We start from the raw sequence: 12,320 nt of genomic DNA on the forward strand, positions 1-12,320 counted from the left end.
GTGGAAGGTGTCTTTGTGTATTTTCTGTCTCACAGGTACTTAAAAATGCTTAAGCACTATTTAGGTAGCCTATTCACATCTTAGCTAAAGTTTGCACAGGAACAATCCTGTTGGTAAATTATTAGCAGGAGGATTTTTTTTTACACTCATTTGTGCATAAACCTAGGTCAACAGGTCATTTTTCAGGGTGCAATGATTTAACAAGTCACAATTTCTAGAATTATTTTAAAAAATAACAGAAATCTGGTGAACAAGTTTGGATTTATTGCAACATTCCTCTAATCCACACAGGATCCACACAAGTTTGCATTTTGAATACATCATTAAGTTCCTTTCATCATTGTGACTGAATATTTGTACATCCTTTTTTTCTTTTGAAATGGTGGAATGTTTTTAAATTGGACCTGTTCAAGGTTTCATGCGCGTTCCTTCTGCAACACGCCTGGATCAAATGGCTCATCAGCATCTTTCAGCCCAGCGGAGGCCGAGTAATGAACCATTCATTTGATTCAGGTGTTGAATCAGAGATGCTGAGATCCAGGTTCCAGCCTTCTCAACTGAACAGTCACCACGAAACCTAACGGTTGCCTATAATGTTCAACCCAGGAATCCCCAAAGCTCAAGCTGATCAATGTGTTGATGTTAATAATGTTTCTGAAGAAACCAAGCAGGCTGGATGCTTCACACTGTCAAACAGTAACAGCCATCTTTGACTGCTGGCATTTTATAAACCAAACAATTTTTTGTAGTCAACAGACGACACCACTATCTGCTATCTGATGGCGATAATTATAGCCTTCTATTAATCATCAATAGGCACTAATGCAATGTGGTCATTTGAATGTCTGTTTGTTATCTATATGGTATTTAACAATGCCATTAGTGAGGGTTGGTAAATATGCATGCATTATTTCTAGACACAGAGTAGTGATGTGAATGTTTCAGCAGTTTAACCAGATTTTTTTTTTTTTTGCATGTTATTAGTCTTGAAACAGCTGCTTGAATAAAAATAGAGCATTTTATGATAGAAAGCAGTTCTATATTTCTATATGCGGAAGAGTCAAGAGAGAGGTAAAAATGAAAGGAGCCATGGTTTGACATGTATAGATGTCTTTTAGACTTAGTTTTTTAGAAAGGTAAGACATTTCTTTTTCACTTAGGTTTTATTTCTAAATGCCTGTTTTACAACCTGGAGGATCTCTTTCTTATTTTTGAGAGAACTCAATTTTTAATTTATCAATAAAATAGAAAACAGTATTTTATTATTACTATTATGAAAGTGTGCTTTTGGAAACTTCTAATAGACTTATTGACATTTGAATTGATTGGACGCACAGCTGTGGATGTATTTTTAGGAAACACGTGCTTTCTTGTTTGACACAAGAAACAAACAAATCTGTTTGTCTTGTGTTGTTTGGTAAGACACTTCACACACCCGGTGGCACTGGTGCACGGCAGACTGTTTTCTGTCAGACAGGCCCAAGGCAGCGGCTGTGGCTATAATATAATAGCTTATCACATTGTGTGCATGGTCGGGTGAATGACTTAATATAGTGTAAAGTACTTTGGAGATCACTGGACTACATAAAGTGCTATACAAATACATTGACCATGTTCAATGAGAAAGTCAAAAGAAAACAGGCAAATTGTGAGCAAGAGTGGAGTCTGGTTCTGTGACCCAGAGATGAAAATGTTTTGGTCAGAAACAACATACCGTTGGTCTTGCCATCCTCGGTTACATTCTCTGTGTTCTTAATGCATTAGGTGTTGGCATTTCAGTTCCTTCCTCTGTGTTTGCTTTCTTGGCTTATTCTTCTGTTCAGGCTTTTGCTGATTTAGATTTATTTCTCTCAGATTAGTGTTCTGATTTTGTCCTAGATTTGTGGTTCATGTTGAGTCTTAGTTCAGATACTTTGTAAAAATTTTTTACCCCTCCCTCACGTTTTCTGCTGTCATTCTGCCACAGCTGCTTCACATACACCTCAATTAATTCACCTACTTTCAATGTCAACCTCTACTCTTTCCTTCTGTATATAAAGTCTTTAGTTTTCATTGTTCTTCATTGGTTCCTTCTCCTCGACCTGTTCTCTTCGTGCCAGACCTGTATGTAGCTATGTACACTCCAAGGTTTTGTCTGCATTTAAGGCCAACAATCAACGAACAAAGGTGAGAGCTTTACCAATATGAGAGTTTGGACATCAGTCACAACATATCTGATCAATTAGTCTAGATGAGACTTTAAAACATTTCTTTTTTGCACAGCTTACAGGTTGCAACTAAAAATAAACATCAGTGTCTGGAAACAAACAATAAATCAGTCTGGGATTAATTTCAATAAAAGCTCTGAAAGCATTTCAGCTCTCACTTTCAGTGCCAGATTGCCAGACAGCTCCAAATCACGTTCAACTTGCTTCATAATGCCATGATTTACGTCCAAGTCCATTTACAGAGCAGAAGTGGCACTAGTTCATGAAGGAGCTTGGCAGCATTATGGAGAGACTGGCAGGATGCGGTCTGATGAGTTTGCTGCTACCTGCCCAGCTGCTTCTTTCCAACCATCCAATCAGCACCTGAACGGTCCTGAAGGGCACTGGTGTACAAGAGGACAGATGCAACACTCATCTGCTGAATTAAAACATCAACAAGGGTAAGGTGGGAGAAACAAGGGGAACAGGTCTTTCTTTGGAGGATAACCTGCACCAAATCATTGTGGTAAAACAGAAAAAAAAAAAGACAGCGTGTTAAAGTTAAAGTTGTATTAGTGTGAGATAATACAACTGAACTGATTCGTTTATTTTTACCCTTTCTTTAAACAGGGTGCCAATAAAGGTGCAGCACATCATACTATTATTGTTTGGCCAATTTTGCAACACAAAGCTTAAGTTGAGTCAACACTTTACAGAACCTTACAGAAGCTGCAAGTGTGTTGGGATATGTGTCTGAATGTTTTGCAGGGTTCTTCAATTAAAAACAGCCAGTCTGAAAGTTGACCATCTGTGGACATCAATGTACAAGTCTTGCCACAGATTCTAATTCCTTTTAGGTTTGGATATTTGACTAGGCCATTTTAACACACCACTATGTCTTGATCTGAACCATTGCATTGGAATTTCAGCTGTATGTTCAGGGTCATCGTCAGGCTGAACGTTCATGTCTTTTGCAGTTTCTATCAAGTTTTTCTTAATTCCATATTAATTAAATCCACTAACACTCTTAAGAACATCACTCACTCACCTGTGACAAATGAAACAGTCCAGCAAATGTTACAGAGTTTTAAGAGTCAGATATATTATATTTACTTATTTCTAAAGGAAAAAAGTTTGAATCAGGCTTTGCTTGGGTTTTGTGAAAGCTACTGTTTGGCCTATAATCTTCCAGAAGGAGGAAGAAAAAAAACTGGAAAAACTTAGGAGGTTGCAGGCTGCTGTGCAACAGACGGACTCATGGAGTTGTCAAGGCGCCATTATGTGCTATCACTGTGTGGCTTGCAAAGAAATTAACAAACGTTTCAGTTGAAAACTGGTACATAATGTCGCTCTTTGTGTAATGACTTTGATTCTGATCTCTGCCTGCTGTCTTTTAGGCTGTCTCCAACTTCATCTGCTCTCGGTCACATGTACCGTGTTTATTTTAAGCCTAAAACAGTAGCCTGCGGTGAGGACTTTCTCTAGCAAGATGTGGTTAAACGGCTGCTACTTAAATCACTGGAAACTAAAGAATGCTCGTGCACACGCAGGCTCATACCGTATAATCTTTCAGTCTGTTGTTTGATTTTGTTTGGCATTTAATAATCTTCTGATTTGTTCAGTTAGGTGTTGTCACACTTTGTGATTATTGGTCGCACAGATTTGTACTAACATTTGCAGCAGGACAACTGCACTATTTATTTTATTTTTTTCATCCTGCTGTTGAAAGTAGGGCTAGAGTCCGAGTCTCTGTTTTTACTTATTACATCTTTCATTATTACGTTCTATAAAGTTTATGGTGTATTAAGATAAAGCCTGATTATTGAAAAATTATTTTGTACTACATCTCTGTTTCTGGCTCTGTAGATTTCCATAATGTTTTTTTCCCCTAGTTTGTCTCCCATTAACCATAAAAAAAAAAACTGTATGTAAATTAATGTAGTGAGAGAGAGAAGCCTGATTGGCTTTTTTGAAATCAGATTTGTTCTGATTAACGTTCTGTTTTAATATGAGGTTTCCCCACAATAATCATTTGTGCCATTTTATGCTAATATGGCCTGTGCTGTACCAAGAGGAAAAGCTTTTATAGTGTTGTTGGTAAATTACAAGCTCCTGGTTATTAACAACTCCACTTATTTGTGCACTAATTTGTAAAGCAGCAGTCTGCTTTGGTCTTCATTTGAAATGAGCAGGTAGCAGCTGTAGCTGTAAATCAGGAGCTCGCCCACACAACTGGTAACTCGCATTAGTATTAGTGGTCATTTGTAAGAAGGTGCCATTTTGTCAGACAATTCTTAAAAATTTTCCTATTTACTGAATTCATCCATTTTCTGTACACCCTTGTCCCTAGTGAGGTCAGGAGGGGTTCTTGTGCCTATGTCCAGTGAACACCCTGGACAGGTCGCCAGTCTGTCGCAACCTATTTAGTGCAATCCATGTAAAATTTAGAAAGAAAATAAAATACTCCCGTGCAGAATAAGACAAACTGACTTTGTCGCAAATGAAATCTTTGAAAACTGAAATTCCTCTCACTGCTGTTTGTGGTTTAGCTCCGCCTCCTTGTTCACCAGATCCTGCTTGAGGTTGGCCAGCATTTCCACGGAGACGTCCACCTGCCGAGAGAGCTCAGAGGCCTTGTCCTCCAGGTCCTGTTTCTCCTGGCTCAGCCGCTCGCTCTCCTGCTTGGCCCTCTCCAGCTCAGAGCTCTTCCTCTCCAGCTCCGCCTGGAGACGGCCTACACGGGCCGCTATTTTCTGCTCCACCTACGGAACAAGAAGGCCGACAGTTTCAGCTGCTTCATGTCCTTTTGAAATTTGCATACTGGAAAAAAAACAAAAACCCTCAGCATTATATGCAAAGTAACAAGCACATCAAGAATTAAGGACTTCTGCTAGGAAGCATCTCACTAATATGGAATTGATTTACAGTTTTAAGGTGTAATCAGTTTAATGTAGTCATGCAATTTGTTGTTGACAGAAGACCATAAATAGTTTTATTTCCTCAAGCAAATATGTGGAAGATTGTGTCCTGATCCGATGAGATCCAACCTCAACTGTACTGGACTACATGCATGTTTAAGACATGGTGGCGGCTGTATCATGCTTTGGGGATGCTTTTATTCAGCAAAGAAAGAAATGGTGGTTGGAGTTGATTTTAAAAATGGACAGAGCTTAACAGAGGACAATCCCGAGAGAAAACATTCTACATTCTAACTAACTAATAAATAAATAAATAAATAGGAGTATTAGTGTGCTCACATCAAAAATCTACGTTCCCAAAGGCTAAGAAATACGCATTTCTAGTGGTTGGGTAAACTCTTCAAATTTCCTGCATATTCACTTTGTTCCTGATTAAAAGTGTAGAGACGCTATGCCTCTAACATTTAACATATTAGCTGTTCTAAGATTGTTACCTTCAGAAGGACTGGATCACATTCAGATTGTGGCTCTAATGAGCTCCTTAGTTTCCTGTATGCTGCCGAACTCAAGGTTCTTTAAAACCAGGAGAGTGTCAGGAGAAGTGTTGTTGACGGTTTAATGTCCAGCCTAAGGAGGGAGGGGGATAAGTATTTCCCTTGATTGCTTCTGCACTTTGCAATTACCCCCTCCAAAAATCAGGCTTGCACTCTGAGCAAGTACATGGCCACCAGAGTCAGCCTGTTAATTCACCTCCTGCTGATAAAGTTTATTCTGATAACAGCGGCAACCCCACTTACCTCCTCTGACAACTTCTCCAGCCTCTCATCCAGCTCCAGCCGCTCGAACGCCCGCGCCTTCAGCCTCGCCAGGCCCTCCTCATAAGCCGCCTCTACAGCACTAGCAGCCACATTCGCAGCCACAGCCACAGCAGTGCTGGGGTTTCCATGGCTGCCTGGATCCGTGGATGTCATCGCTTTCTTCATAAAGATCTCCCCCAGGGGGAACTCCACATTAGGAATGTACCTGGCCTCGGAGTTGGAGTTAGCCGGGGTCAAGCTGAGGTCGTCGGCACAGGGAAGCTCCCTGCAGGGAAAGTGGCGCTCCTTCAGAGCCGAAGGCCGGAGCGCTTCGAAGGGGTCGTTGTTGTTGGCGGGCGTGAGGAGAGCTCCCTCGGCCACTAGGGGCAGCAGAGCGGCGGCGTCACATACACTGTTGGACTTGGAGAGGACATAAAGGGTCTCGTATGTGTGATTGTACTCCAGGTGGGCTCGTAGGGACGAAAGGCTTCGGAAGCGCTTGTGCTCCCCGCAGCGAGGACAGCGGTATGGCAGGTCCAGAGAGGCCATTCCGTGCAGTAACTGCTGGAGGGGAGGGAGGCACTCATGCGGCACGACGACAGCGCCAGTATGAGGGCACGGAGGTCAGACCTCTCATGGTGAGAACGGGGCAGACTGGGTTAGTCAGCATGAGGAGGAAAAGACCCCACCGTAAAATGGAAGAGCCAGGTCAGTCACATGACTGCGCAGGGAGGGAACATTCAGTCTGTACTTCAGAGGTCCTGAGTACCTGAATGGAGGCAAAATAAGTCACAGTTAGGATTCAGGTATGAGGCATTCACTGGCTGAAAGAGTTTGGGTTTTTGAGTCTCCAACCAAGTCAAGTGTGAAATTGTCAATTTCTCTGTGCTTTAGTCTTAATCTTATAAAATATATTCTGTGGTGCATTTTAAGTTAAAATGCTATCTTGCAACTAATATCCTTTGTTTGGTGTTGCTGTCTTATCACTTAATATTATCTTTTTTTTTTTAAAAAAACCTCATTTCTATTTTTGTAAATAAACAAAGGGAGTTTACTTTTCCTTTTACCAGTGCTATCTCTTGTACTGTTACTGTTTAAACTCGGTTTTAGCTATTTGAATGCTATTATTCACAACACAAACTCAAAAAATATGCTTGCAAACAGTAACAAAAGAGAAAATAAATAACAGTCCTTAAAACAACTGCAACATCCACAGGTCATTTAGTCACTGTTAATGTCATTTTATGTCATCATTGTCAATAACAGTCCACACATTTAATAGAGCAGAAACATAAGAGGTTTAGTTCGAGTTAGACGTCACACTCCTGAACTTTGTCCTCCTGTGTAGAGGAAAACTCTAAGAGATCCAGGAAATGAAAATGGCTCCATTAAGGAGAGTGCTCACTGATGCCAACATCATTTTTCCGGGTTGAGTCTCTGAGGTCAAACAAGATAATATTAAGACCAAAAACCTAAATGTGTAAATTATCTGACTTGCAACCATCTGCTCTTCTCTCTGAGTCATAAATTCTATGCTGTGTTTAAATTCCCATATTGACAAATCAAAACAAACACAAATAACATGACCAACTCTCGAAAGTATGAATACTGTCTTTTTTCTCAAATAACAAACGCTTCTTCATTCATAAAACTTTACTTAACATCTTTTTTCCCTCCTTCTCATATATGCTACTTTAAATTAGAATTATGTGAAGACCTGCCAGAACACGACATTTCTGGACTTTCTGGTAATGTTTGCTTTTCTGTGTTGTAACAATGTTTCTTGACACTAAATATTGGAAAGGCACGTTTATTTTCCTGTATATGGCACCACATTTGCCAGAGAAATGCATTTCTGGGTCAAGCAGTAGAGCTGAGGTTTGGGGTTACACCCATGAAAAAACAAAACAAAAAAAACCCTCTTTGCCAAACAGCTTTTGGTCGAGGTAGGCACAAGACATAAGCAACCTAAGCTGCTGCTATGAGCCAACAAAACATCAATCTTTGTCATTTTAATATAAAATGAGATGACTATCAAATTGATTTGACTGTTTCAGTATATATACATGCAGATTTTAAACAGTTTAAAATTAAAATTTAAAATTTAAAGAAATTTGCAAGCATTCTTTCTAAAAGTGCTCACTGGTTACAAAGTGGGGCTCTGTAACATCCAACATAGTATCGACCTCAGTCAAGTTGTAAAGGTTTTTTTCTACAAGTTAAAACAAAGCAAAGCATAGAGATAGAGCATAGAGCCTTACTTAGCAGTGATGAAGAAAATGCTGGTTAAGCCATATTTATTAGAGCTGACACATTACTAAAACTGTCTTTAAAATAAACTAAAGAACGCAAAATATTCTCTTCTCGAACTCCCCCCGGTTTCCAGTACATGAACCGTTTCATTCAAAAATATTTGACCTCATATCCGTCTGTGAACTGCTGCCCAAACAGTGCAGCCTGCACTGTTTTTATTTTAATATTGGCTACTTTACATCTGGGTAGAAATTACAATCTAAAATTGAAGCCTGAAGCAGTGGAGATTTGTCTGAACTCTTCGGCATCCTACAGCAGCTGTGAATGAGGAAACCAGCCACCATTAGAAGTTTAATGACAAGTCACAGATGCAGACCATTCATAGTTTGGAAATCCCCTGAAATCACAGAGACTGCTATTAGACGTCTGGTAAGGCTGAATCGGGGAGAGAACTGCCAAGCTGTGCCTACTTATTAAGCAGGCAGAATGTCACAGACCTATTCACCAAACTGAAGTCAGCAGGCGAAGCCATTACAGAGTTGGATTGTTCACCATATTCCTTTCTGTTATGACAAATGACGCAGAAGAAGCTTTTGCATTTTCCCTCACTGTTCCAATTATTCTTGCACAGATACATGAAACAGACTTCGAAGTTGCATTCACTATTGTAAAACTGGGGAATGTTTAACTCGATTGGAACCAAATAGTCATTTACTGGCTTTAAAGCAAATTTAAATCTTTTCTCTCCTTTAACTAAAGTGAAGGGAATAAAACTGATCCACGCTCATTTTCCGCACTGATCACAGGCCGATTTGCAACTACGTCAAAGTGACAGTTGTACTGCAGCACTAATCTGACATGCAAACAAGCACTAAGTGAAACAAACAGTCTCCCCAAAGTAGCCACCTGGTGGTAAGGCAAGACTTCCCTCTGTGTGCCACAGTGTGCAGCATTAGGAAGCACAGTATGTTCAGTTATGTTATCTAATATTTGGACAAACCAAGCAATATTCCCAATTTATAAGACTCCCCATTAGAAATGTCCATAAACTATTTTCCTTTTAGGGGGTCTTCTGTCGATATTTATTGAAAAGCTATTGTTTGAAGCTCCCTGCAGAGATGCAATCTCTTCTTCTCTTCTATCATATCTCCACATTTGCAAGCTGTCTAATGGTCAAACCGAGCAATGAAATGTAGCAAGATATAGAGAGACTTGCGGGGCGAACCTGTTCCCTGCAGCAAGGTCACAAGTGACACAGATAATATTAAAGGTTCAGTAAATGTCTCTTTATCAGCGAGGGCATACATAAGGGCTGTGACCTGGAAAACTGTCGACTCCCAATCCATTTATCACATCCAGGAAAGGTTTCTGAACATAAAAGAAGAGATCAAGGCTGGGTAGCACAAACAGATGGAAGAAAACCACAGTCTTGATAAAAAGGAAGTAAACCTTTTTTAAATTGTAGGATTGTACATCAGGCCATAAAAAAAAAAAAAAAAAAGGCTGCATGGTAGTGGAGTTGGTAACATTTGTTCCCTTCCAGGGTTCTCACCCCGATCAAGGCTTGTCTCAAATGTTCTCCTGGCGGCTTTGGCTTTGTCTACAGTCCAAATATCTGCGTTTAAGACTGCCAACTTTGATACAAGGATGTGTCTGTGTGTATGTGTGTTCATTCAATGTGTCTTTTTATTAACCTATGATGGGCTGAAAACTAGTTTATCATAGGGCATTAGCTTGTGAAGGGGTCATTACCTTTATGGCTAATGACCCCTTCAGATAGACACAAGAAATAGCCACCAACTCTCCCATCATTCAGTAAGGTTCTTGATTTTACCAGGTTAAGAGAATTGCCGAATATTCCACTGTGTTCTTATTTGTTAAAGAAAAATCAATCTAAATGGCTAGAGCTGTATCAAACTTCAGTCCTCAAGGGCCGGTGTCCTGAAAGAGTCCTAAATTATTTCACTTCCACCACCATACTTGACAGGTGAGAGTAGGTATTCTTGCTGATGTAGTTTTTAGTTGTCGTTACACATGGATTCCCTTGTTTTAAAAAGAAATCTTGCGCCTAAAGGTCTTATCATGTCGTGGATGACTTAGAATCGACACCAGCATAACGCTAAGATATTTATTTTTTTCTCAGCGCTCAATGTAAAGTTCTTTTTACCAATAAGATAAGTCTGGAGCAGTAGAATGTGTTTGCATAAGAGATGTACTCATGGACCAAATGTAAATTTCATGACTAGCAAATTATTTCTCCCGAATTCTAGACCTTTCTTAGGAATAAAAACTGCCACCATGAACAAACTTTGCTGCGTTTGCTTTTCACTAAAAACAAATCAGAAATTTTTATATTCAAACATTGAGCAGCTGAAAAGTCTCCATGTCTTACAGGAGGACCTTTCCTCTCGTTCTCAAGTGGTACAGGTTAATGCAAAAATCATAAAATGAAAGAGAGAGAAAACATCCAGAAGATTCCAGATTGCTTGTTAGGCCTCCATGTTGTTGCTGTCATTGATTTGTCCCTACAATGCTTTCATACGTATCGTCTGTGTCCAGTACATTTGCAGTGTTTCTTTATTGTCTGAGTAAGTGCTGAGCCTGGCAGTTTCTTTCTTCTTTACAATTATCTGTATTGTGAAGCCCATATTATTCATCTCCCTCCATCTATCTTTTTTCTAAAGGCCTAAAGCTTTGGTTTCTAATAAACCGGTAAAAGAAAACTATCCCTCTCTGTTTCACACAGCATCTGCTCAGTATTCTCTCTCTCTCTCTCTCTCTCACTCTGCAGCTCCATCTTGCAGGCAGGGTAAGATTTATTTCTGCGAGCCAGCGGTCTCTGACACAGATTTGTTTTGTTTCGGGGTGTGAGAAGGAGAGTGACTCAAGGTGCATCACAGCTAGCATGCCAGGCCTTCACCCAGACGTGCTGCAGCTCTCAACTGGCACGTTGCAGTGCAACATCGGAGGTGGCGGGCGTTTATGAGAGGTGCAACATGACCAGCGTCCCACAAATTGAGCCATTTTCTCAACTCACAACTCCAGTTTTGAAGTGAATCCCTTCACAGCCCAATAATTGTTTTTTATAGTTGATTTCAAGTAAATAAAACAATTGGTAAAGATAATACAAGAGCTGTTATCTTATATATGTTCTCACAATAAACCTCATCCAATAAAAGCTGAAAAGTATCCTCCAGAGCAGTATTATAATGTCCGTATTATTAATGTCAGTTCATAATGTGTGCCTAAATGTAATTTGAATTATTTGCACAACATTTCAACCAACTGATACTCACTGAACAGTGAATTTCCCCCGACATATCCTGTCATTTTCTCTTATGAGCAATATTAACTTGCACTATAGAAATAAACTAAAAGGCCTATTCTCTGAGGTTGGAAGAAAAAATGATAAACATCTGTCCAATTAGCATAGCTGAATCCAGAATCTTTGGGCTGCTGAAAATTTCTGTCTGGTGTCATTAATTGACTTTCACATGTTACATTGTCATTGAATTTAGCCTGTTTGTTCACTAGCTTGGTATTTAGTTTTAGCTCTTAACACTGATTTATGGACTAAATACTGTACACTTTGCACGTTTCTGAGTAGACATTTGTATAATTTTATCAACTTAATGCTTTTAAATCCTGACATGACAGAAATTATTGTCTTTGGACCAGAAAGACTAAAAAATAAACTGCTTAGTCAATCACTTAATCCAGATTGTGTAAATTGGCCTTCGGTAATAAAGCAAAGTACCTCAGTGTTATTTTTTTGGATTTGCCATTCAAGTCCCATATGAAACAGGTTTCTAGAACGTCCTTTTGCCTCCATAACATTGCCAAAATAACAAATATTTTGTTCAGGAGTAACGCTGAAAAACTAGTTGTTCCTTTTTTTACTTGAAGGATGTAATATTGTAATTCTTTACTATCAGGAAGTCCACAAAATGCAGTTAGAAGTCTGTAGCTCATCCAAAATGCCGCAGCAAGAGTTCTGCTGACAATAAAAAAAAGCAGATAATATTTCTCCTATTTTAGCTTCCCTTCATTTGCTCATTGTTGTATCCAGAATGCAATTTCAGACTCTCCCTCTTACATATAATAACCAAGCTCCATCATACATCAAAGATCTGATTATTCCATATGTTCCAAACAGAGGACTTCAC

The 12,320-nt window shown here is 39.5% G+C and overlaps 1 protein-coding gene across 2 annotated transcripts in view; it reads right to left on the reverse strand.

Annotated features, from left to right (window-relative positions):
* The window catches only part of fbxo41 (F-box protein 41), a 35,117-nt gene that overhangs the window by 20,601 nt on the left and 2,196 nt on the right, over positions 1-12,320 (reverse strand). For both annotated transcript variants that reach the window (XM_044114828.1, XM_044114829.1), the window contains exons 2-3: positions 5,902-6,670; positions 4,719-4,948 (exon numbers count right to left, since the gene is read on the reverse strand). In XM_044114828.1, coding sequence (XP_043970763.1) covers positions 4,719-4,948; positions 5,902-6,450 — 779 coding nt within the window. In that variant the 5' untranslated portion in view covers positions 6,451-6,670. The remainder of the gene's footprint in view (positions 1-4,718; positions 4,949-5,901; positions 6,671-12,320) is intronic.

The sequence above is a fragment of the Gambusia affinis genome, linkage group LG04 (genome assembly GCF_019740435.1).
Source record: "Gambusia affinis linkage group LG04, SWU_Gaff_1.0, whole genome shotgun sequence".
NCBI lineage: Eukaryota > Metazoa > Chordata > Actinopteri > Cyprinodontiformes > Poeciliidae > Gambusia > Gambusia affinis.